Below are 27,604 nucleotides of genomic sequence, written 5' to 3' on the forward strand. Positions count from 1 at the left end.
GTACCCATTCAAATGCATTGATCAGCCAAAAAAAAGGGGGGTTCCAACACCCAGAACCCCCTGGATCCGCCAATGCATAAGTGCATGCAAATACATCATGTGAGTAAGATTCTGTGAAAATTTCAAAAAAATATCTTTAGTGGCTCAGGAACATGAATGGATACAAAAGTAAAACAGGATAAATAAATAAACAAGAAGACCATTAACAGACTTTCCAGTACAATATTTCCCTGCTTTGAAAATTGGGAGCATAAAATAAGAGATTGACACTTAATGGTATTTGTGGAGATAAAACATGTATCAAAAATGCAATGAAACTTGTAACTCTTAAAAAGAGTTCTTACATAAAAATTAGATTAGAAAAATTGGCAGGTATAGATTAACAGTGCTACATTTAAAATGTAAAATTTATATTATTGACAGAAAAACTGTCTGAATACAGTTAGTATATAACATACAAATTCTATATAATACACATCTGACCTTATGTACTATGCATCTGACAGATTCTTAAAAATTACAAATTAATAAAACTTTCAATACATAACATATACAATTGTACCCTTGAACTGATCTGAACACAATGGCTTTAATAACAAATGGCAAGATATGTTAACCTGCTTCTCTATGCCTAAGTCACATGGACAGAATTTGCATTTGTAATTACATATTGAGAAGGCACGTTTTCACCTGCTTCTCTGTGTCACATGAGCAAAATTTTAATTATAACATAACGGCATGTAGTTGCCTTATTTTACATGTAATGCAATATGTTTGAAGATCTTAATACTTTTGCCCTTGACTTTATCGACAAAAAATAAAAGTACAGTGTGGACTAAATCCTTGACAGAATGAGACTGGTCCCTTTTTTTACCAGAACTTCACTGTCCATCTAAAATTATTCGATTTTACGATATCACATTATAAATTCCTTCTGTTTTTCTTCCTCCTCATCTTCATACTCGTCAGTAAAATCTTCATACTCTGTCTTTTCGTCCGATATTTTACTTTCTAATGATTTTTTCTCCTTTTTTCCAGCATTAGACAATGTCAAGTCCTCTGGGTCAAATTTCAGTGATATGTTTCCCAATTCTCCATCAAATCTATTTTTAGTAACCTATAAAATTATATAAATAAGAGAATTTAAATTTCTAAGAACTGTAAAAAAAAAATATTATCTTTCATTGTCAGAAGTGTTATGATTTGTGGATTTTATTTAATGACTATTAAAAAACATGCAATATACCCAATCAATTTATCTACAAGTCAAAATATTATTAACTCTATTAAAAATTGACATAAAGTTGATTAATTGTCAAAACTAGATACCATTGAGATGGGAGCCATCTCTGTGGGCCCCGCTGTCAATAACGTGGGGTAAATAAGTTGTATGGATAATCTGATATGAAGCATTATTTGAAGTTATTACATCAGACAGACAGACCTTTGACCTAGGAAGTTGTACATACATCATGACACACCCTCTGGTGTTGGTTAAAATGGATGTCAAGTCAAAGTTAAAGTGTTACGGACGGACGGAAGGACAGACTGATCACTATAGGGCGACCCGCCTAAAGGTGGGGGCCTAATTAAACGACCCAATGCCAGCTTTTTTTATCAATCATATCCAATTCTCTAAGTCTCAACACCTATCACTCAGAACAATTGACGTTATTTCCAAAATTTACAACTTACACTCAAACAGAGTTGTTTCCCATTTTATACCTTGTGTGCATATTTTTACTGTCAAAAATTATAAAACAATGTCCAAATCCTCACACTGCCTAGTTGTTTAGTAAACTTGTAATTTATTTTCACATGGCCTTACACATTAGCATACCTCTCACATGGCCTTACACATTAGCATACCTCTATATATTTTTTGCCTCCTCGTTTTGTTTTACTCGTCTGTAAGAGGATAACATTGTCTGCCTCCTGTGTTGCCTTGGCACTCCCAAATATGGATGCTGTTGTTAATTCTGTATCTTCATTTTCCTGTTAACCAATAATGTAAAACACCAGTTTAGATGCATTTTAAAATATAAGCATTATCTAAAGATTTCGTGTACTAAAAAATCTCAAAAAATGATATCTCTCCCCCAAATATATCTCTGATTTCTGCATACCACCCTATAAAAAATCTAAACAGTAGTATGAGTGGAGCTTGAAAATTTATATCTCTCTCACTATATCCACTTGACATCAGAATTTAACATTTTGATGTGGGAACCCTTAAAAAGTAACTACATAGAAATGAATACAAACTATTATAATGTGAGAATTCACTAGTTTAAGGAATAGTTGTGTAGGTGTAGTTGTAGTGGTTAGTACATCGGACTACTAACACAAAGGTTTGACTGAAATATTTCACTGGTTAAGAAGGAGTTGTGGATTAGAGATGTACAACACAAATAATATGAAATTGAAAAGTATTTTTTTGTGTAAATGAAACTCCAAAAACTTGGCACATGCACATTACAGTTACATAAAAAATATTATCTAAAAGTTATATTAAAATTCAATCTTTGGTTAAGAGCTAAAATGGTCCAGATGGACCATACATAAATAACACATAGCTGAGAGGGTGATAGAGCAGATTGTTACCCCAAGAAAACATTGTCAACTGATGCAAAGCCATGTGATATTGACTTGATTATTCTGAATTATCTTTTATTTTTGTCTTTTACAGTTAAATTTTAAATTTAAATTTCTTTACTGTGGCGTCACATATATAAGAACATTACATGTATTAGAAAAAACAACAGAGGTGAAGCAAGATGTGTTACTTTTATTTTGACAGTCAATGAAAAAGTTCTGAGCCACAACATAGAACTCAAGCATTGTCTTTTATTATTTGATGTAATTTCAATTTATTGTCCTTTAAATTCATATTTTTGATTGGTCTGCACGAGGGAGTGACATTCAACTAACTGTCTCCTGTGTTGCATTCAATATCCTAGTGGCTATGTAGATTTATGACTATTGAACGAATATTTAGCCTAGCTGCTACATAGATATTGATAGCAGCTACGTAGCCGCTACGATATTGATCACGACCCTGCGCAGCCATGGGATAGAGTAAATTATCTCCCTGGTATAAAACAAATAAAATCTGGCATTTTGAAATGAAGTATAAAAAATAATAAATACTGACCTTCCTGGGATGAATGACTAATGTTAAGTGAACATTGTGCTCTGAAGCAAATCTTCTAAAGGCAGCATACACTAAGTTCTGCTTGGAAAACTTATCAGTAACATCCATGTCACTCCCCATCATAAACTGTAAATTGTCCACTATAATATGCTGGGTATCATGAATATATACTGCATGTGCCATGGTCTGGAAGAAAATACATATTCATTACACATTTAGGTTTCAAATGACTTTTTGTTCATTTCTTAACATAGTCAAATATGAAGAGAGAATCTTGGTTATTTTTCATGTCAGCAAAAGACAAAGTAAACTTAATATACATTCCTATTTCAATCAGTGCAGTCAATTAAACATTTGTTCTAAGGTCATTAAATCATGAAAAGTGAATTCTATGAATGTTTGTAACCCAAAGCTGTTTACTAATTTTTAATTGCTTTTTCTTATTGAAATTGTACACAAGCTTTTCATAATTGTTCATGTAGGAGGTACATTTATACATATATTTCATTTATACATTACATATAAAACCAAAGTGCTTGTGAGCCAAAAAGAGTAGAGATTGCTTTTATTTTGCAATGTGGACCTTAAAATTAAACATTGTTATGTACTGAGCAATAGAACACATTTGTATTTAATAAGAACCATTATTGCAGTTCAAATAATTATAGAATAGATAGACACAGTTTAGTAACTTGAATATCTGAGTAGTTGAAAGAATGTTTGCTTCACTGCACTATGGTGTTTGTGTTTTCAAGGGTAGATATGAAACCTGGAAAATATACCAAGCAAATCAGTGACAAAAGAGTTTTGAGCAAACTTTACCCAAAAAATTTCACTTATTAGTATTTTAGAAAGGTATGTGCTAGATATGACCTGCTGATGAAATGCTTTATGTACATAAATGAGGCCGATAGTTTTCTAGATTGAATTGTTCTACACTTGTCATTTCAAGGCCTTTTATAGCTTGCTTATTGTTGAAGGCTGTATGGTGTTTACTTTTATGTGATTCAGAGTTGTCTCATTGGCAGTCATACCACATCTTCTTATTTCTATATATAAATTATTCTCAAATTAACAGATATTTCTTACATCTATAACTTTCTTTATTTCATTCTGACCAAAAAATGTCATAAAGTGCATTGGTAATTTTTGGAATTCATCAGCAAATTGATCAAATTCATTCAAATTTTCTGGAGAGAGTTTCTTCCTGAAAATATAAAACAATATATCCTAAACCAATTCTCAGTTAGTATAAAATATTTAAGCATAAGATTAAGAAAAAAAGATTCTATTTCAGCAATAAACATTCTTTTTTAGTATGTGGGTTGTTAATTTTCAAATTTAAGCAATCATCCTGATTTTTTTAACCATTTATTATTTAATATTTATAATTTATCACATCACTCTTCAGTGACGAATGAGTCTCCACAATTATTTTTAACCCTTTAACTCCATTCCGCATATGCCCTCAAGAACCTCTTTCATTAGCCATTATACAATTTCCTTAAAGTTTCTTATTCAAATAAACACTGCAATGATGAATACTTACTTAGCATATTGAATTAACATTGTTTTAGCCAGTCTTGTATTATTCACCTCAAAGCTGCCCCATAGTGTATTAACCTAAAAATAATAAAGATTAACTCAGCAATGCAAATTAAAGAAGAATGTGTCCATGAGGCACAGAAGATCTGTTTGTTAATATACTGCACACTCAGTTATTTTTCATTTAATAAAGGGGGTCTCATTGGGGGGTTCCGATTCCAGATCCCGCTTACTGTTTTGTCAGATTCCCGTATCCCGCTTACACTATGTAACTAAGCAATTCTCATTTTTTTTGTCATTTCCAGGGTCCCGAAAGATCTCATTTCCCGTTTTCACGACACAATAATTTGACTTTCCGCCCAATCTCATATAAGTCGTGCAAACATGGTTCATGAGTTTGAATGGGTCCACTGTGGAAAAGATAATACTTTTTGATTAGCCTCTGGGTCGATAATAAATCTCATGATATGTAAATTTACTTTTAAAAACATTTCAACTATAATAAACTTCAATTAACGTAAAAATATCGATCTTAAACTCTACAAAATTGTAAAAAAGCCATGTCGCCAATTTCGAATAAGGAATATGCAGCCGAAAAAAACTATCCTGTGCACCAATTTCATGCTCTTTCTTTATTAAATCCAAATGATCCTGATATGAACTTTCGAATATGAAAGTAAAAATAATATCAAAACTCAAAAAAAAAATGTTTATCAATAATTTACGTGTGTCGTCAGTTTCACGATTCTTCCATAACGGTAATTTGAGTATATTTCAAAATGAGCAATTGACAGGTTCAGTGCTTTTAATGTTTGTTTATGGGTTTAGTAGTGTTGAATTTTGAGTTAGTATCTCAATCTGTCCATTAAAACAAGCTATCTCTGAGAATTTCTCTTTATTTTTCCATTTTACCAATTATGCTCATCAAATGATTCCTCCGTAACCGTAGGCTAAACCATTGGTACAATATAGAAACAAGAATTTCTCTTTTTCTTCCAACCAATCATACTATTTCGACATAATACAAGCTTTGATGCTATTTGATTAAGCAGCATTTTTGAAAAAAAACCACTAAAAACTGCTTGGAAATTCCTCCGAAACGATTCTTCCGTAACGGGACAATTTTATACAGGGTACATTTTCATCCATACACCGGTTAATCATGTGTCACGTGGTTTTAAAAGTTTTACAAGCGGGGTTGTTTAAATGGAAGAAGTGCTTGACCACATAAAACGATAAAATTTGAAGAAAAGGGAACTATTTTGGAAATTCTGAGAAGGTAAATATATTATTTCATAGAGAAAAAATATGTAAGAGAGTATATTTGTATTTTAAAAGATTTTTTACCTTAAAAACATAATAACAATACTTTATAAACAACTACCAAAACGTACATAAACAACTTTTGGGTGCAGAAGGAAAAAAATACAAATAAAAAAGAGCCTACAATGTTACGGAGGAATCACGATTCCTCCGTAACATAATTGTATTGACAGTAATGATGCAAAATGTGAACTACAACTATGTATTAATGAATATAACAAGTTTATGCATATTTTATTATTAGTATTACACTGATTATCCAGATCTACACTGCTATAGATAAAAGAAGATGTGGTATGAGTGCTAATGACTCAACTCTCCATTGAAGTCACACTGTATAAAAGTAAACAATTATAAAATGTACTTGAAACAAACATATGACAGCAGAATCTCTGAGCAAGCATGTAAAAAGAAAAAAAAATCATAAACGACAAATACAAGAGCTCGCTCACCTACGAAATCATTGAAATATATATGAGACGATCCTAGTATTCCTGACTGGCTACAGGCATTTTCAAGCAATTATTATGGTTTTTAAATGGTTTTACAAATGCCAAATCACATTGTGTCTTGGATAGAGATTTGTTTCATTTGCACTCATACCACACCTTCTAATGAATATATATTTATTTTTCAGCTTAAATGGCACTAACCAATGCCGAAAGACAAAAAAAATTCAGAGAAAGTCAAAAGGCAAAAAATGAAAAAGAATACCTGCAGAGGGAAAGAGCACGTAAAAGAAAAGCATACATTCCATCAAAAGAACTAAGTATGTCTGAAAGAAAGAAAAGAAATAAACAAAAGCTGACCAGTAATAGGGAAAGTAGAAAAAGGAAAGCAAATTCAAATCAGGAAGTATTGGTGCTTAAACTAAGTTTTCCAGCTAAGGCAAATGGCAGTAAATCTAGAAGAAAAAAAATTTTGTTGGAAAAGACCAATGCATTACAGCGTTTAGAAGAAGAAAATTTGAAACTGAAAAGAAAATATCAAGCACTAACTAGAAAGCAACAGAGGATAGACAAGAAACTAAGAGACACAGATTCCCCAAGAAGCAAGGCTAACAAAGATATTCAGGAAGTAATCTCAAAGAAGACCAGTGCTGATAAAGTTAGAAGAAAACTAGTATTGTATCATACAATGACAAATGAATTAAAAGAAACTAACAAATTGTACAAGTTCAAAGCTAAACCCAAAAGTTCAATTTATTCAGTTAGCAGTGTCTGTTACCTGAAAAAATATAGAATGTTAAGTTGCACAGCTCAAGAAACAGGACTGACCAGAAATACTTTAGCAGGAATGGCCAAACTGAAGATAAAAGAAAACTATCAACGTAAAAGATCACTGAAAGAGCAAGGAAAATATCAGATCGCAATCATCGAATTTTTAGAACGCAGTGATAATAGTACCACCATGCCGAATAAGAAGGACGTCAAAAAAGTTAATGACCAACAAAAGCCAAAACGAATACTTAATGATTATATAGACAATTTATATGATAAGTTCCGTTTGGAAAACCAGACATTCAAGGTCAGTAGAGCTACATTCTATAGATGTCGTCCAGGTAATATTATGCCAGTCTCATTCACTACAAAAAGATCGTGCTTATGTATAAAACATCAAAATATGGCCCTGATGACAAGCAAAGGACTAAATGAAAGTCTTGGTAAAAGTGACAGAGCCCTAGACAAGTTTTATTACAGAAACTCAAATGAAGATCTTCTAAGGATAGTTGATGATATGGACAAAGAGAAAATAGGGTTTAGTAAATGGCAGAGAATTGATATTGGTGACGGACGAAAAAAGATAGGATTGGTAAATGTTGAGCTTGAAGCTAATGAATTCAAGAAAGAATTAGTAAAGTGTGCTGATATCTTTAGGCAACACGTTGACATGGTTACTAATCAATACGATGAGATACGCAAATTGAAGGAAAATCTGCCAAATGGCCATGTATTAGCGCAGCTTGATTTTGCTGAAAACTACACCTGTACCACATACGACGAAGTACAATCAGCATATTGGAACAAAACCATGGTCACTATACATCCTATTGTTGTCTACTTTCGAAATATTGAAAACGGCAAAATAGAGCACAAATCATTTGCTATGATTTCAGATGAACTATCCCATACAGCAGCAGCAGTGTTGGCCTTTCTACGGTCATTGCTTCCTAAACTACATGAGCTTGTTCCTAATATGTCATGTGTACACTATATATCAGACAGCCCGACATCCCAATACCGAAACAGATATATCTTCAATGTAGTTGCTGATCACGTAAAACTGTTCAGTGTTCCTGCTAGCTGGCAGTACTTCGAAGCAGGTCACGGCAAAGGTCCTTGCGATGGTGTAGGTGCCGTGGCAAAACGAATGGCGGACAATGCAGTTAAAAGGGACAAACATGTCATTCAAGATGCCAAGTCCTTTTTTGCATGGGCTTCACAGTCTGAATCATCAATCAATTATATGTGGGTTGGAAAGGATTCAATCGCTCAAGCTGATATAGACATAAAAGCTACTGAACTCAAACCTATTAAAGGAACAATGTTGTTGCACTCAGTTTTTGGACACAATGAATCTACTATAATTACAAGGGAAAAGTCCTGCTTTTGCGAGGAATGCTTTGTAGATGGCAAGTTGTGTTCAAATAGTGTTTGTGGGGGGTGGCAACAACATGAAATCAAGTCTGTGTCTACACCAGTGGCAGTTGAACAAAATGTCCAAACAGAACCAACAAATGATGAATACCACAATGGTGACTGGATTGCAGCAGTATACCAAAAGGACTGGTATATTGGGCAAGTAATTGATATTGACATTGATGAAGGAGATTACAACATATCCTTCATGACAAAAACCAAACTTCGGGGAGCATATAGTTTCAAGCATCCATCAAAATCAGACATTATGTGGGTTTATTCTAGTCAGATTCTTTGTACAGTAGAAGAACCATCACCTGTAGGAAAAAGTGGACGTGCTTTCTCTCTTCCACCGGACACAGTCATCGAAGTTGAAAGACTTTTTCTTGCTAATTCCTCCGTAACAGAACATTGAACTTAAATGGCTTTTTCTGACACATTGTTTTCAATTATTACATTTCTTTGTTTGTCCATGTTTATTTGTATTAAAACTTATAACGTTGCTATTTTATACTTGCAACTATATATGACTGACATGAAATATTTGTTCTAAAAGTGATATGAGATTCCTCCGTAACAGAAATTGATGTGTGAATAAATGAGTAGATACTATCAAACATGAAACATAAAATAGATTTATGAACTTCATCATGTTTAATGTTCAATAATACATGCATATAACAACAAGGACGTCATATTATTTCACTCCCAAAAAAGTTGATTAAACTGAATTCCTCCGTAACAATATCATTGATTACTTCTTGATTATCATTTAAGTAAAATATGTTTAAAATATGCATACAATATCTATATCAGATAGAGGGTTATAACCGAACTTAAAAATGTTAATAATCTTATAGTGTGCTGTTAAACCAGTAGTGTACCAATAATGACATATAAGGTTTGTTTTATAATCCAAAAATACAAATTAAATCAAATATTCATCTATTAAACTCATAAATTTTACTTTTTTAAACACCATAGCTTACTTTTTTCATCAATTTAGATCAGTTCTATACATATACAAGTTTAAAAATCAGAAATTGGCTTAGCATTTTTTGATTGTTTTAAAAGAAAAAAAATGCATCCTAAAGGGTCATTTCGTTGTTATGGAGGAATCTGTTTATAAAAGTTTAGCAGAAAGCGCTTGTCTTTGGATATTCGTATCTTTAAAAGTAGTTGAGATTTGATCAAGATATTTTACAATTTTAAAATTCAATATATTTCAAAAATAAAAACGAATACAGTTTGTAACTATTGAGATTTTATTTCTTATGCATTCAATATATCCCATTGCATGACTTATATGAGATTGGGCGTTTCACGTGTCACACTTACAAAAAAATCGGCAATCCCGCGTCACGCTTAGACCCCAATGAGACCCACAATAAAGAGATCAACCTTGACAGTGAAAGTCAAACAACCTAAATTCCTTCTTGATCTTATTAATTATCATGTATCAGTTTCATAACATTTTGTTGAGGCAAAATAAAGTTTGTCAAATTATGAAATGTTTAAATTTATACAGAAACATAACTCTAGAACAGTGCAAGCCATATCACAGTGATAAAATGAATACTTAACCAAAATCAGATGAACTCACTGTATCAGAATAATTGAATTGAAGACAACAATTTTTTTACAGGAAAACATAAGTACCTCCAAGCATTGTTTGCTTCAAATCGACCAAGAGAAGAAAAATAATGGGTACATTTTATGATTCTCAAGTTTAGAACTATTCCATTAAAATGTATTTGGGAGGGTAGGAAGGGACTTTCAAATTATCCCTTAAACCAAAAACCACTTTTAAGATAATTTTGCGTAATAGTAATAGAAGCACACATACTGAAAAAAGGCCCATGACCAACATTCAATAATTTAACTTCCCTTCCCACCATCACATAGACATGGAATAGTCTTAAACATTTACATGACCTGTGCAATGGTTTAAATACATTACTATCATGACTATTGTAAAATGTTACTTAATATTTCAGGATGAAAATGATGAAAGTATGAGATTCCACTGATATCAGGGTTGAGTTCAATATCGTAGCAGCTACTTAGCATAGCTGCTATCAATATCTATGTAACAACTAGTCTAGTCTATAGCTACATGTTCAATAGTCAAAATCTACGTAGCACTACGTAGCTGCTACGATATAGAACGCAACCCAGGTCGTTTTTTCTTGTCAGATCATTGATGGATTGGTGTTTGCTTTAATTGTATGAATAAGGCTATAAGTGGAGAGAGCTATGACAAATAAAGTTGAGAATGGAAATGGGGAATGGAAATATAGAGAAATATTTATAATAGATACTGTTTTAAATCAGACAGAGATCCCTATAATATACTTAACATAAATTTAAAGCAGGAAAACTCATTCACAAACTAATAAGTATTTCTTGATTATGCTGATCAAAATGCAATGCCTATTACATCAATTCAAAAACTGATCACATGTAATAGCAAAGGATGGATTATCAATCAGTTAATAAAATCAAATATTTTATTTTTATCATATACTTAGACTAAATAACATATGATTTTTACTGTATGATAATAACATTAAATTAATATTAACTCCATATTTTTGGAATTGGTGCTTAGTGGGCTGATATGAAAAGTTTATCACATGCTTTGATTGGTATCACATGCCTTTCCGTAACGTTATCGCATGGCATTCCGATGATACTCGGGAAATTTCAGAAAATACACCTCAATGCCCTGTTTTAAGTGAAAAACATTACAAAGTAGTGTACAAAACAATTATTTGGATACTGGAAAGTATATTGTGTAAAATAATAATAATAAAAAAAAAAAAAAAAATACAAAGTTTCAAACATAATTTAGAAAGTTAATTTAAAAAAGTTGAATTTTCCAAACAGTGTTCATTATGTATATTGTTGAATTATTCTTTTTGTCAATTCGTCCATATTAAAATATTTTTCTTCTTTGTTGAAGCATATGATAGAAAGATTTCATATGAAATGTACTAAATCTGGGGTCCGACGTCCGTGAACTTTTCAATCTTTGAACTTCTATTTTGGAACCACATAAAAGGATCAATATATGAATCTGTTATTTTTCTCCATTGTTGAAGCATATGATAAAAAAGATCATAACATGTCATTTATCATATCTCATGTATTAACAGCCCTCGGTCAATATCAGCTCTCTGTCAATATCAGCCCTCGAGCCATGCAGCTTGTGGGCTGATATTGAATCTAGGGCTGATAATACATGAGATATGAAAAATGACATGTAATAATCTGATAATAAATATCTGTATTTAGCAATCAATATTCTCACCCCTTGCATACAGAGATCCAGCGAGTATTCACTCATAAACGTTGTTTTGCCACTTCCAGTTCGACCAGACATGACAGTTAGTTCTCCTGGACGCAAGCCTTTCAACACATTATTAAACTGGGCAAATCGCCTCCACTAGAAGTAAACAAATTATAAATCAAATTAATAATAACTCATAATCAATAAATATTTAGGTGCACAGATAGCATCTTATAATGTCAAATTGAAGGAAAACATGTTATTTTACACTAAAACATTTGCAAGTCTTTTTTTCTCAATATATTTTTGATGAAAAAAAAAAAAAAGTTTTATCCCATTAAAAATATTTGAAATTTCTCTTATTTTTTTAGTTCTGCTTTATTTGTTTTTGTAGATCTGATAAATGAAAACTTTTAAAACAAATACTTTAAACTTTGTTTTTATGTTGTGCAGCTTGTGCTAATGCACTACTGTCCTAGGTCAGGGAGAGGATTGAGCACTCACAAACATTTTCAACCTAGCCAAATTCTGTATTTGCCTGTCTAAGTCAAGAGCTTGTAGTTCAGTGGTTGTCGTTTGATGCTGTTTATCCTATTTCTTTCGTTCATTTATCAGGCTGTAAGTTTTCACATGTGATTCGTTTTACATTTGTCAAGTGAGCCTTTTAAAGCATGCTATGCGTTATGGATTTTGATCATTGTTGAAGGCGTACAGAACCTATATAATTTCTCATTTCTACATCATTTGGTCTGTGGTGAAATTTGTTTGGGAGTCATACTACGTCTAATAATATTCATATTATTTTGAAATATCTTGGTATGGCCGTATTTATACTTGTATGAAAATGTGTCCGTCATTGCATAAAATTGCACAAGTTCCTGTAAAACTTTGAAATAAAATTTAAAATTTGACATCACAACTAAAAAGTTATTGTTGAGTAACGATGGAAGGTTATACAGATCAGTTCTTAGGTCATTCAGAGACAAAATTCAGCTTAATACAAACAGTGGAAATAAGTTTCTCTAGTTTTCATGCTATTTTCACATTTCCTGACCAGTGTGAGAAAAATATTTCTCCTCACTAGTGAAAAATTTGATTATGACGTCTGAATGTTTTGTTTTTTTCTGAATTTTCCTATTGTGACGGCATGAAAAAAGGCGGCAATGCCTGATGACTTTGCATATAAAGTACACAAGTTTCTAAAAATCTTTGAAAAAGAAGGATAAAATCATTAGAGAAACAGATTCCGACACTATAACTCGTGTATTACGATATTTCTCCACTCTCGACAGTTAAATTTTAGTTATTTAAAAACCTCGGCAAGCCTCACGCTTTAAATAATAAAATTTAACTGTCTCGAGTGGAGAAATATCGTAATACACTTTTTGCAGTGTAGGAATCTATATTTATACAGCTGATACTTACTTGAACACCAGCTACTAATTCTTGTTGGGCTATCTGAGCCTTGACTTCTGACCTCAAATCCTCAAAGGAAGTCAGGTGATCATTTTTCATTGGTTTAGCTTTAGACAAAGTATGTGATATACTCAAATTACTTTTCAATATTTCATGTGGAGTTGAACATTCATCACCAGGTCTGAAATAAGAAATAATTATCTCATTTAAAGGTATATATTTGATTAATAAACTAAAATCTATGATGTATATGTAATTAAGGTATTTCCAGTAGAAAAATGTAAGGGCTTCCAAATCGGTCATATTTACAGGACAAATATAAATATAGCCAAGGCTCTGTGTTGAAAGCCGTACTTTAACCTATAATGGTTTACTTTTTAAATTGTTATTTGTATGGAGAGTTGTCTCATTGGCACTCACACCACATCTTCCTATATCTATTATTAGAAATTGTCCGACTGGGCCAAACATGAAATGGACTTCTTTTTAGCAAAACAGATTTATACTATCAGAAAAATGTCCTAAAAGATAAGATCATTATTTACAAGCAACATATTAACTATTTTGTATGGAACATGGATCACTCAGTTTGTTTAACAGTTTTTTTGTTGTTATTTTGTTAATTTCAGCAGTATACATCTATTTAATTAAGTTACTGTCATTATCCAATCACCTTTGTGGTATCTAAATACCTATTGCCTGACCAGTATAAAAAATTGTCAACATAATTTGTCCATTTAAATTGTACAATAGATATTGTGAGAACTCATCAACAGGTGGTCATTTAACTACCCAGTAAAAAATCTTCACTAATTCCTTAAAGGTAAAATTTAAATGACTGATAGCTAGCTTGCTTTCCTCATGTATCATGACCGATGTCCTAAATAGACTATTCTATTTAGATATGGGACATTTTAAGCCATTTCTTTTTGTGTCTCTAAATAGTCAAGATGGAAATGTCAATCAGTGAATTTAGTTTATAAAAAAGTAGATATATGTTTGCTTCATGGTGTTTTTAATGTGGGATGTATTTTAAGTTTCTGATTCCTGATATGGAATTAAAGTGTTTGTGAAATGGACTTTTTTGGATAGCCCATCTAATTGTGAATCTAATATGTGTGGCTTGGTGTTTTCTAATGGGATATATTTTCATGTTATATTACAATTCCTGAAATGGAATAGTAGTGATGCTAAGTTTCATTTAATATTCAGGATCTACTTCAATTGGAATTACTGTTAAAAATTTATTTTCAATATATCAAAAAAAGTACAAATGGCTTAGCGAATAGAAATTTCAGTGCTTTATTCTTCATTATGAAAGTGGGATTTACCAGCAATGATTTATTTGTGATTGTAAGCAAAATAAATAAATTTTCAATAAATATCTTTATTAGAAAGAACAAATAGTGTATTAAATGTAAAATGTCCCATACCTAAATAGATGGTGGTAAAGGGTTATTTTCGTGCAACGTGATCACCGTTTATTATTTCACGTTCAACATGTTTTTACTTTTTTATTTGACATTCAGTCGTGCAAGACGGGTGCCTCGTTCAACGTGTTCTGCTTATTTAATTTTACGTGCATAGTGATTTTCAAAATCTTATGTTGCGTGCTCGGTATTTTTCAAATAAAATTCAAACACTTAGCAGGGATCGTCAAGAAATACTTTTTTAAAAGCTGTAAACCAATTATATCATAAATGTGTATACTAAATCGGGAATATCAAGTAAAACAAAGAGTTAATATATACAAGAAGGTCACAAAAGGTTCAAATAAAAGTATTTATTTTTCGTGCAACGTTCATTACAGAAATTATTTCACGTTCAACGTGAAATTATGTCTTATTTCACGTTTTTTTTCGTGCAAGCACTCCCCCTTTACCACCCTCTAAATAGAATAGTCTATTCAGGACTTTGGACATGAGGAAAGCAAGCTAGCTATCATTCATTTAAATTAGCTCTGTCAAAAACAAACCAGGTAAATATAATTTAACTACCTGTTGATAATAGCTCTCACAATACCTATTGTACAATTTAAATGGACAAATTGTATTGACAATTTTTTACACTGGTCAGGCAATAGGTAATTCACTACTGCAAAGGTTATTGGATAAGCACAGTAAAAGACTTACAGTTTAAAAGGTAATTGTACATCATGTTCTATGGGTTGTACAGATAACCTATTTGTGTTGCTTGGTCTTTAGTTTTCTACATTGTGTCTTGTGTACTATTATTTATCTGTTTGTCTTTTTCTTTTTTAGCCAGGGCATGGTCAGTTTATTTTCGATCTATGAGTTTGAATGTCCTTCTGGAATCTTTCGTCCCACTTTTAGACAAATATAGACTTTGATCAAACAGCAAATTTTAAAAATAGTCTTACCTAAAAACCAAGCATCTATTCTCCCCAAGTTTCCTGGCAAATTTGATGGTATATTCCCAGGAATGAATATCATCACCAAACCACAGGATAACACTTTCAAACTTCTCTAGATATGGCAAAACCTATAAAAACAGAAATTTATCATCACCAAACCAAAGGATAACACTCTCAAACTTCTCTAGATATGGTAAAACCTATAAAAACAGAAATTTATCATCACCAAACAAGAGGATAACACTCTGAAACTTCTCTAGATATGGCAAAACCTATAAAAACAGAAATTTATCATCACTAAACCAAATGATAACACTCTCAAACTTCTCTAGATATGGCAAAACCTATAAAAACAGAAATTTATCATCACCAAACCAAAGCATAACACTCTCATACTTCTCTAGATATGGCAAAAACCTATAAAAACAGAAATTTATCATCACCAAACCAAAGCATAACACTCTCATACTTCTCTAGATATGGCAAAACCTATAAAAATAGAAATATATCATCACCAAACCAAAGCATAACAATCTCAAACTTCTCTAGATATGGTAATACCTAAAAAACAGAAATTTATCATAACCAAACCAAAGCATAACACTCTCAAACTTCTCTAGATATGGTAATACCTAAAAAACAACTTGCACAATGAATGTTCTGTGGCTTGTTACATGTAAGGTGTTATTGCAGCATAACATAAACCTATCAATAGCTTTCAAGTGTAATGAAAGAATTATGAATGTTTTGAAGTTTAAAGGTTTTTTTTTATACTCAACCATTTGAACATGTTTTGGAAACTTTGATTTGAATTATAACAAAATGTCCCTAAATACTTAAATTCAGCTCAATAAAAATTTGTACGTGTTATGACCTGAAGTTTGATTCGTCAATGCAGGTCATGGTCTGCATTTTCACTCTGTGAGGTTGACAGGTATAATCACATGGTATAGTTGACTTATATAAACCCTGAAACCAAATGTCAGAAATCCTTGTAATGTATTTCCTGAGAAAAATGTGATGAAAATTTTCAACTTGGATGTCATCTGCAAAATGATATTCGTGTACAGTAAACAGGAAGTTGTTGAATGATGAATCTATATACACATCACATGGTAAAGCTGACTTATATAAACCATGAAACCAAATTTCAGAAATCCTTCTATTGTATTCCCTTTTGAAAAATGTGACAAAAGTTTTCAACTTGGCTATTAAGTGTAAAATGTTACAAGTGTTCTGTAAACAGGAAGTTGTTGAGTGATCAATCAGAGAACACATCACACAGTTTAGCTGACTTTTATATAAACCCTAAAACCAAATTTCAGAAATCCTTGTTATGAGAAAGATGTCATGTCACAAAAAAAAATTCATGGGACAGACAGATGGACAGAGGTAAAGCAGGGGTATCTGCATCTTGGAAACAATCCATCTGATTGATGTATACAAAAGAAATCTTTACTTCCACACCTTTACCAGAAAACTACTTGAAGAAATTTGACGCCTGGATGTTATATATATCAAAACCTTTCCTGAAATAATATTTTTGTGCTTTAATAATTCTAAAACATTTCAAATTCGTATCTTAATATGTAATGTTGATATTAATTCATATGGCAGATTTGGTCCCATGGGAGAAACACACTATAGTCTGAGGCAGTCTGCTGTTAACAGTTATCATAAGGCATCTGTTTATTTACCTCCTGTGGCAGATTTGATTCCCTAGGGAGAGATAATACAGCATAGTCTGAGGTAGTCTGCTGCAACACAAGGGCATCCTTTTCTGTCTTTGTTAAAATCAACTGTTTCTTCTTTTCATCTTCTTTTCTCCATCCAAATAATGAACTCTGACCTGATCTGTATATATGGTAAAATCAAAAATATACAAACTGAAAGCTCTCGCCTGTGTAAATGGTCGTAACAGATTTTTTTCAAATTAAAAGACCTTGAGATTAGGGTTTTACTGTATGTATCAACTTTCAAACATTATCAATGATCTACCAAAATGAGGTCAAGGTCAGATGAACCCTTCCAGATAGACACAATTTTTATTTTTAAATTCGTTATTTTTTGCAATTGTTACAGTATATTTCTAAATTAACCCTCTGGGCCCCCTCTAAATCACCCTCTGAAAGAACATTGATTGATTCATGGGTGATTGCTTTAAGTAACACAAAAAGGCAAAAAAAGAACTGTGGTTATCCTTTTAAACCAGGGCTCAATGTGGAAGGCCATACTTTGAAGTATAAGTCATAAGTGTTAACTTTTGATACATTGTGACTTATATTGAATTGTCTCATTGGTACTCATATCCCATCTTCTAATTTATATATACACATATATATGTTATAGAAAACAAATTACCCATTAGTAAAGGAATAAGATAAACCATTAAATTCTCCATCTTCATCAAAGTATGGTGTCAAACATTTACAGTCAATTAGAACTCCATCAGGACTCAGGTAGGGTATCAATAATGCATGTCTTTCTTTATCATAGGTAATATTCTGCTTTTCCAGTGTAGACTTCTGGATATTCTACAGAAAGAAAATTAAAAATGTTTAAATTACTATCAACTAATTGAAACCAGGTGCTCCGCAGGGCGCAGCTTTATACGACCGCAGAGGTCGAACCCTGAACAGTTGGGGCAAGTATGGACAAAACATTCAAGCGTGATACAGCTCTGAATTTGGATTGTGATCAAATTTTTGACATTACATGGGTTTTTTTACACAAAACAAATGTCAAGATTTTACAAATCAATTGAAGATTTCTTCTTATTTAAATCTAAAATTAAATAGTTGACACAGCATAGGTTTCTGACACAGAATGAATGTGGTCTAATGAACTTAAAAGTTTTTTTTTGCCTTTGAGCAATTCACTATGCTGTTGAATATTAATCCTCTCAAAAAAATGTTTGAAGAAATTTTCTTTTTATTTATGAAATCTGAAATGAGAAAAATTTAACCCCCCCCCCCCCCCCCCCCCTTTTTTCACATCCCCGTTTCCCTTTTTCCAAAACTGATATCAATTCAAATTTCTAATGGAGTTTGCAACAATAACTACTCTTTTAAATACATCATAAAATATTAAAATGTAAAATAAAGTGCTTGTTATCACTGAATGGTAAAGATTGGTTGGTAGTAAAAGTGAATATACATTGTTTATTGTATAAAACAATAAAAAAAACTTCATCAGCAACATTTTATATTGGCAAATTTCCAATGAAGTTATTTACATAAAGTTATTGGCAAATAAAAATAGAAAATGACATCATAGTCATGTCTGGCAAATTTCCAACATACATTATCTAAAACATTTTAGATAAGATAAGGAAAAAAAGCTTCATCAGCAACATTTTATATTGGCAAATTTCCAATGAAGTTATTTACATTAAGTTATTGGCAAATAAAAATAGAAAATGACATCATAGTCATGTCTGGCAAATTTCCAACATATATTATCAACTACTATTCTATACAAAGAAAGATAACTCCAATTGAAAATTAATTGCTATTGCACAATATTGTGCAATTAGATATTTCTTGCTATTGTGCAATACTGTGCAATTGAAAATTTCTTGCTATTGCACAATACTTGATATGGAATCCTGATTTGGACCAACTTGAAAACTGGGCGCATAATCAAAAATCAAAGTACATATTTAGATAAAGCATATCAAATAAGCCCAAGAATTTAATTTTTGTTAAAATCAAACTTAGTTTAATTTTGGACCCTTTGGACCTTAATGTAGACCAATTTGAAAACTGGACCAAAAATTAAGAATCTACATACACAGTTAGATTTGGCATATCAAAGAACCCATTTATTCAATTTTTGAAGAAATCAAACAAAGTTTAATTTTGGATCCCCATTTGGACCAACTTGAAAACTAGGCCAATAATTAAAAATCTAAGTACATTTTTAAATTCAGCATATCAAAGAACCCCAAGGATTCAATTTTTGTTAAAATCAAACTAAGTTTAATTTTGGACCCTTTGGACCTTAATGTAGACCAATTTGAAAACGGGACCAAAAATTAAGAATCTACATACATAGTTAGATTCGGCATATCAAAGAACCCCAATTATTCAATTTTTGATGAAATCACAAAAAGTTCAATTTTGGACCCTTTGGGCCCCTTATTCCTAAACTGTTAGGACCAAAACTCCCAAAATCAAACCCAACCTTCCTTTTATGGTCATAAACCTTGTGTTTAAATTTCATAGATTTCTATTTACTTATACTAAAGTTATGGTGCAAAAACCAAAAATAATGCTTAATAGGGCCCCTTTTTGGCCCCTAATTCATAAACTGTTGTGACCTCAACTCCAAAAATCAATCCCAACCTTCCTTTTGTGGTCATAAACCTTGTGCTAAAATTTCATTGATTTCTATTTACTTATACTAAAGTTATTGTGCGAAAACCAAGAATAATGCTTATTTGGGCCCTTTTTTGGCCCTTAATTCCTAAACTGTTGGAACCAAAACCCCCAAAATCAATCCCAACCTTCCTTTTGTGGTCATAAACCTTGTGTCAAAATTTCATAGATTTCTATTCACTTAAACTAAAGTTATAGTGCGAAAACCAAGAAAATGCTTATTTGGGCCCTTTTTGGCCCCTAATTCCTAAAATGTTGGGACCAAAACTCCCAAAATCAATCCCAACCTTCCTTTTGTGGTCATTAACCTTGTGTTAAAATTTCATAGATTTCCATTCACTTTTACTAAAGTTAGAGTGCGAAAACTAAAAGTATTCGGACGCCGGACGACGACGACGACGACGACGACGCCAACGTGATAGCAATATACGACGAAAAATTTTTCAAATTTTGCGGTCGTATAAAAACAATATGTATAAAAAGCTCTGAAATGACAATATTTCAAACATTTTAAACAAGAAATCAAATAGACTTATTTATGTACAAAACAGACAGTGGTCAAAGATAAACACTGAATTACAGGAATATGACTTCAGATAGGCACATTCAGATTATGAGAAGTTGTTTGTTTAAAAATGTTTCCAAGAGCTTAATGCTTAAAAGTTGTGTAACACCACAACATTAAAATATACAGTTTGAAAAGGCAGAGGGGGAAATCTTTTGCTCTGGTGGGCAGAAAGGCAGGGTAAAGGGCACCAAGAGTGGGCCATCCTTCTATTTAGGGAAGGTAGGAACACTGAATTTATATATCATTTGAAAAAGAAAGGCCAGAAATCATTTCTTACTTCAAATCCAAGTATTTCTGCAATCTGTTTGAACTCCTCTATTTTAAATTTCTTCATTTGTTCACCTTTACGAAGAGCTTCCTCTGCTTGTTCATTGTGTATTGACCAATCATAAACATTGTATGTATCTTTGTCATTAAAACACACAAAGTTCTTTCTGAAAACAGTACACATACAAACTAATATTGTGAAAATATAATATGCAGTTTTACACAAAAATAATTGTATTATAATTATACTAACAAGATTATATCAACTTCAAACTCAGTTGTTTGCGATGTATATAACATGTATAAAGATTGTTTATTTTTTTATCAGATTTAATAAAATATCATCATCTAGGATGGTCAATATACTACAATATTATCCGTATTATAGCATAAAAAAAAAAATAGTTTCTCATAGACAATGATATACATTTGTAGATACTAAGATAGTGTCATGAATGTGGTGCTACGGTTTCCCATAATTTCCTATTTACCTACAGGGTGTTTCTGAGAACACTAAGGTATATGTTTTTCTCTGTATACAGTCAACAATGAATAAATATTTTATTGTTATAAAAAAGAATCTCAAAAATACTTACTTTGCACCTTTTGTCTTTATCAATGTTTCAAAGTTTTCCTGTAGTGAGGTCAAAGGACCATGTTTTTTACATGTAAAACATGAAAAATACCCTATAAAAACAATATATAAATTCTTGAAGCATAAAATTTTGACAAAGTTAGGGTTACAGCTACATTTAAAATCTTTTCAAGTCTCTGCCACTTAAAATAATTTTCATTGCATAATTGAATATTTTTCAATGTCATGACTGTGAATTAGAATTCATATAAACATAAAACAAGAGATTAAGACTTGTTTCATTCTCTTTTTTTCTATCCTAGGACTTAAAAACTACATACTTTATTCTTTATTAACTCAAGATAGATCATTATATTTCTAACTCTCAATTCTACTTGGTGTGAAAATTCAATATGACATTTAGAACATGATTAATTGATTGGTAATTGATCATAGCTGTATGCCGAAATCAGCACAAAAATGCTATATCACAGCAAATTTGTGCTTGTTTGTTGATCCTATTTATCATAAATTAATTCATTTAACCTGTCGAACATTATACATGTATAACATTATTATTCAATAAATCGTATTCTATTATCTTGATTCTTAGAAAATTCTTAAGGATGATCGCTGTTCAATTTCAAAATAAATAACTTTTCATAAAACTAGTATGTATTGATAGGGAATAAATTGAGGAATCAAAAAGCAAAACAAATATTGGGGTCAATGTGCTTGTTTTCGAGATATTAGCCATTGGAAGTTTGGCCGGAAAATGTTCTCTCTTGATTTTTCATAGCTTTATCATCATTGATCATTGACTTGTTAAGGTTCTCAAATACTATTAAAAAATAAATAAAATTTTATAAGACTTTAACAAATGGCTTATAATTATACATATAAAAGATTTATAAAAAGAAAAATGGGGGTTCATGGGGAAAATTTGTTAATGCATTCAAATGGATAACACCAGCATGACCAGAGGATTCCGAAAATCTGACAAAAATTCCAAAACATGACAAGGCAGACAAGCAGACATCCTTAATCTTGAAATAGCTCCATTTGTTTTATAATACAAGCTCATTAGTTACTATTAGGCCAAATAAAATAATATGTGTGTTTTCTATTAAGTGTTTGAAAAAAATAGGGTAGGTAGGATTTTTTTAACTTTACCATTTTTTTTTAAATTGTCTATGGGAAAGAAATTCTGATTTCAAGAGTGCTTATTGATGAATCATGACCAAAAAACTTTAAAACTTTAAGGTAGGCTATATCTGAACTTAAAATATCATGAATATAGGCATGATAGGGTAGATAGGGAAACACACATATCTTTTTAATCATGTTAATTGGTCTTACCTGTAGTTTTATTGACATATATGGCATCACTCACAACAGGTTTCATTATCACGGAACATTTAAGACAGTTAATGATAACACATGTATGTCCAGCTATACGCCTTAGTTTGTAAGTTTCCAAAAGATTTTTTACATTTGTATCTAGCCCTGAAAGATCTTCATTGTCAATTATTGATTCTCTTTTCTTTCTCACTTGTTTCTCTTTCTTTTCTCCTTCTTTAGTCTCAGTAGTACTTTTACTTGAAGTTCGTGACCTCTTTGTTTTTGTAGTTTCTGGATCGATATCACTCTCATCAGGCAAAGCTGTTGTCTCTGGCAATATTTTTGTAATTTTAGAACTTTTTGTTGCTTTAGCAATGTCCACTTTCACATTTTCTACTGTTTCATAACTTTTCTCACTACCATCATTTGTTTTATCACCAGATTTGTCTTGTGTATCCTTTCCTGGTACATTTTGTTCATTTCCTCCATCTGAGATTCCAGATAACCCCCTACATGCATACACTAACAGATTTCTAACTGCACTGTCATGACTGTTTTTATGACATATTCTGACAGATAACGTTGAATAATGTTTGACTTTTGTATGTTGAACAATAAGCCGTAAATCAGTGTATACAAGTCTGCTCAATACAAAAGAACTAATGTTCATCATGTTTATTTTCTCACATGCTTTATCTTTGGTTGTGATATGATCATTTTCTTTTTGCAGTACATCTTTTTGGAAATTGGACTTTTGTTAAAATAAACTTCATCCCTTCCAATTGAACTTAATTACTCTGTTATTATTTACAGTTGTAGTGTTGAGCTAGTTGTTGATTTTCTTCCTTCAAATATAAAAAAGAAAATTCTGAATTATATATATATCATATCAAAATGGTGAATAATTATATAATATTTTTATTTTAATTTGCCATTTGATTAGGGACTTTCCGTTTTGCCATTTGATTAGGGACTTTCCGTTTTGAATTTTCCTCAGAGTTTTGTGTTTTTTTATTATTTTACTTTTATCAAGGGAAAATGTATTTACCTAATTAACTACTGAAAAATTCAAATATTATTGCAATGTTTTTATAAAATTTAAAATGCGAAAAATTTTGACAGTATTAGATTTGTAATAATAACAAGAGAATCATAAGAGCCTGTGTCACTCACTGAGGTCTATGTGCCTCATCACATAATTTCCAACATAAGCCTAGAATAGATCTTGTATTGCTGATCATTTATTGAGCTAACCTCTACATTTTGTACTTAATTTTATAAGATATAGTTTACAAAGCCGTTTTAAAAAAAATATTATACAATGCTTGTTATGTTTTATAATTATTTGAAATAAAGAAGGTCAAAATGTTATTAGTATAAAAAACATAGATAGAACCATTTTCATCAAAATTTATGCTATCAATTTTTAGTCTTTTAAAAAGCTTGTTATTTTGAAACAAAGCAAATTCATAAAAAATAACATAATGTTTTAAATTCCAGTTTATGTCCTGTGCATGGCATTTTTACATTTATAAAAGCAATAGTACTACTGAATTAGAGAGAAACAAGAATTGCCCCACTCACACTATCATTTTCCATGTTCAATGGACCGTGAAATTGGAAAAAAATATAATTAGGCATTAAAATTAGAAAGATAATATCACAGGGAACATGTGTACTAAGTTTAAAGTTGATTAGACTTCAACTTCATCAAAAACTACCTTGACCAAAAACTTAAACCTGAAGCGGAACAGACGGACGAACGAACGAACGGACGGACAGATGGACGAACGCACGGACGAACAGACGCACAGACCAGAAAACATAATGCCCCTCTACTATCGTAGGTGGGGGCATAAAAAAATCAGGTTTTCCATTAATAAACGACGGCATGTCAATACTTATGATGAATATCTTGTACATGCAAAGATTGTAGGTATGATTTTAGGTTTTGCTACATTGTAGATAAACCGAGGGTTTTGAACATGAAGTTATTATAAAGCTACTGTTTTATGAAATTTTATAATATAATTAACTGGCAATTTCTGTATTGGCCCGGTTTTAGATTTAGGGATATCTGTAGTCGAGGGCCAGTACAGCTGATTTAGAATCTATAACAGGGCCAATACAAAAACTGCCAGTTCATAACCCTTTTATGAAGTGATTTTGATTATGCGATTAACACGTGATTAAACTAAACAAGAGTGCACACACTGAAATGTCTCGCCTTCTTTACTAATCATTGATATTATGTTGATAGTCCTAAGAATAAAGCTTAATTACAACTGTCACATAACATGCATAAACTTAACATTCCCCATTTCCATTCTCAATTTTATTAACCAAGATAGCTAAACAAAGACCAATGAACCATGAAAATGAGGTCAAGGTCAGATGAACCATGCCAGGCAGACATGTACAGCTAATAAAGTTCCCATACAACAAATATAGTTGACCTACTACTTATAGTTTAAGAAAAATAGACCAAACACAAAAACTTAACACTGTGCAATGAACCCTGCAATTGAGGTCGAGGTCAAATAAAACCTGCGGGACTGACATATAGATCATAATATATATCCATACACCAAATATAGTTGACCTTTGGCATATAATATTAGATAAAAGACCAAAACTTAAAAACTTAACTTTGACCACTGAACCATGAAAATGAGGTCAAGGTCAGATGACATCTGTCCGCTAGACATGTACATCTTACAATCATTCCATACAACAAATATAGTAGACCTATTGCATAAAGTATGAGAAAAACAGACCAAAACACAAAAACTTAACTATAACCACTGAACCATGAAAATGAGGTCAAGGTCAGATGACACCTGCCAGTTGGACATGTACACCTTCCAGTCCTTCTATACAACAAATATACTAGCCCTATTGCTTATAGTATCTGAGATATGGACTTGACCACCAAAACTTAACCTTGTTCACTGATCCATGAAATGAGGTCAAGGTCAAGTGAAAACTGTCTGACGGGCATGAGGACCTTGCAAGGTACGCACATACCAAATATAGTTATCCTATTACTTATAATAAGAGAGAATTCAACATTACAAAAATTCTGAACTTTTTTTTCAAGTGGTCACTGAACCATGAAAATGAGGTCAAGGACATTGGACATGTGACTGACGGAAACTTCGTAACATGAGGCATCTATATACAAAGTATGAAGCATCCAGGTCTTTCACCTTCTAAAATATAAACCTTTTAAGAAGTTAGCTAACGCCGCCGCCGGATCACTATCCCTATGTCGAGCTTTCTGCAACAAAAGTTGCAGGCTTGACAAAAACTAACTGTGAAGAAGATACATAATTACATATATCTGAACTTGTTTTTTCGCATTGAAGAATAAATAATTTTTTTTATCAACATTATCAGATGTAATTTCTGTTTTCTCGTCCAAAGAGACTTAATCTTATGCTATTACAATTAGGAGATAACTGTATTATTTTGAGCTCATACGGCATCAATTGGTGATTTGATGGTCTCAATTTAACTTTACAGGCTACGCAGTAAAGATGGATAGTAAAAACAGCAATTTGTAACAAACCCATGTAGTACCTCAGGCACTTGTTTCTATCCATGGGAAGATGGACTATCCATATATATGATAAATTATGGGTAGTCGACCTTCCCATCGAAACAAGTGCATGTGTCTGTGTGTTGTGTATAACATCACAGTACCCAGGTTGCACCTATTTAGCAAAAATGGCAGTGGAAATCTTACAAGTTTTCCAGCTGAAACCATATAGTAAATAATGATACGATCTACAAAATAAAGTTAAAAACATAATGGAAACTTTTGTCTGAAGCATAAATAAACGTAGGTTAAAAAACTGTCAAAATAGGTTCAATGTGGGTACCCTCATGTTAACGTGAGTATACCCAAATTGCACCTATAATTTTTGACAGTTTTTTAACCTACGTTTATTCATGCTCCAGGCAAGAGTTTCCCTTATGCGTTCATTTTGTAGGTGTATCATTATTTACTTAATGGTTTCACCAATTTAATTTTGAATCCATACCCGTATGGAATCATAGAAAAATTGGTCTGAACTATCAATGATTCTGTGATGAGGAGTACCCAAATTGCATCCATGCTTAAATTCACATTGTCTCATGTCGAATAACAGAGCTTTTGTTGATTTTTTACAATTGAATATGTCCATGCTTTCTCTTTTTTTTTTTAAGAAATGGATACTTGTAACATGTTGTATAAAGTTTGCTAATTTTAAAAAGATGACGTTTTGATGACGTCGCATGGCGATGTTTACGTACATTTTGCTTTTTCAGCAATCACTTCATCTATTGAGTGTTGTTAAATACTGTAAACGTTTTGTGTAAATGTAAATAGTTTTAACCTATGTTGAAAAACGTGCATAGTATCAAATCATAAATATACAAATTGTTTAGTCATTAGGAAATCTTCTAAGATTTCCGCTTCTGTGTTTGCTAAACAGGTGCAATTTGGGTACACGGTGCTATTTGGGTACCGTGACGTTACTCGTTAGAGAAAATACATTCCGTTTGGCGTATCATAATATTATGAAACTTAATGTTATCTATACCTTGTTATTTAAAGAATGTCAACATGTGACATTTCTATTTTGTATCAATAATAAACTTGTTGAACTTGTTACAAAAAGTTGAAAACCCGCATTTTACCAGGGAGATACAAGTGAAGGGGAAAGAAACCAATGTTGATGTATCT

The 27,604-nt window shown here is 31.8% G+C and overlaps 1 protein-coding gene across 1 annotated transcript; it reads right to left on the minus strand.

Annotated features, from left to right (window-relative positions):
• Nucleotides 1-782: 782 nt before the first annotated feature.
• LOC139528230 (twinkle mtDNA helicase-like) lies at nucleotides 783-27,604 on the minus strand. Its single transcript, XM_071324112.1, has 14 exons — nucleotides 27,462-27,604; nucleotides 22,891-23,717; nucleotides 21,554-21,644; nucleotides 20,968-21,124; nucleotides 18,105-18,277; nucleotides 17,441-17,597; nucleotides 15,750-15,871; nucleotides 13,379-13,550; nucleotides 11,975-12,109; nucleotides 4,704-4,777; nucleotides 4,244-4,361; nucleotides 3,155-3,340; nucleotides 1,870-1,995; nucleotides 783-1,117 (listed from the first exon to the last, which is right to left on the minus strand). Exons 2-14 carry the CDS (start codon nucleotides 23,543-23,545, stop codon nucleotides 917-919), a joined length of 2,367 nt encoding a protein of 788 aa, XP_071180213.1. The 5' UTR covers nucleotides 23,546-23,717; nucleotides 27,462-27,604; the 3' UTR covers nucleotides 783-916.

This window comes from Mytilus edulis, chromosome 6 (genome assembly GCF_963676685.1).
Source record: "Mytilus edulis chromosome 6, xbMytEdul2.2, whole genome shotgun sequence".
Lineage (NCBI taxonomy): Eukaryota > Metazoa > Mollusca > Bivalvia > Mytilida > Mytilidae > Mytilus > Mytilus edulis.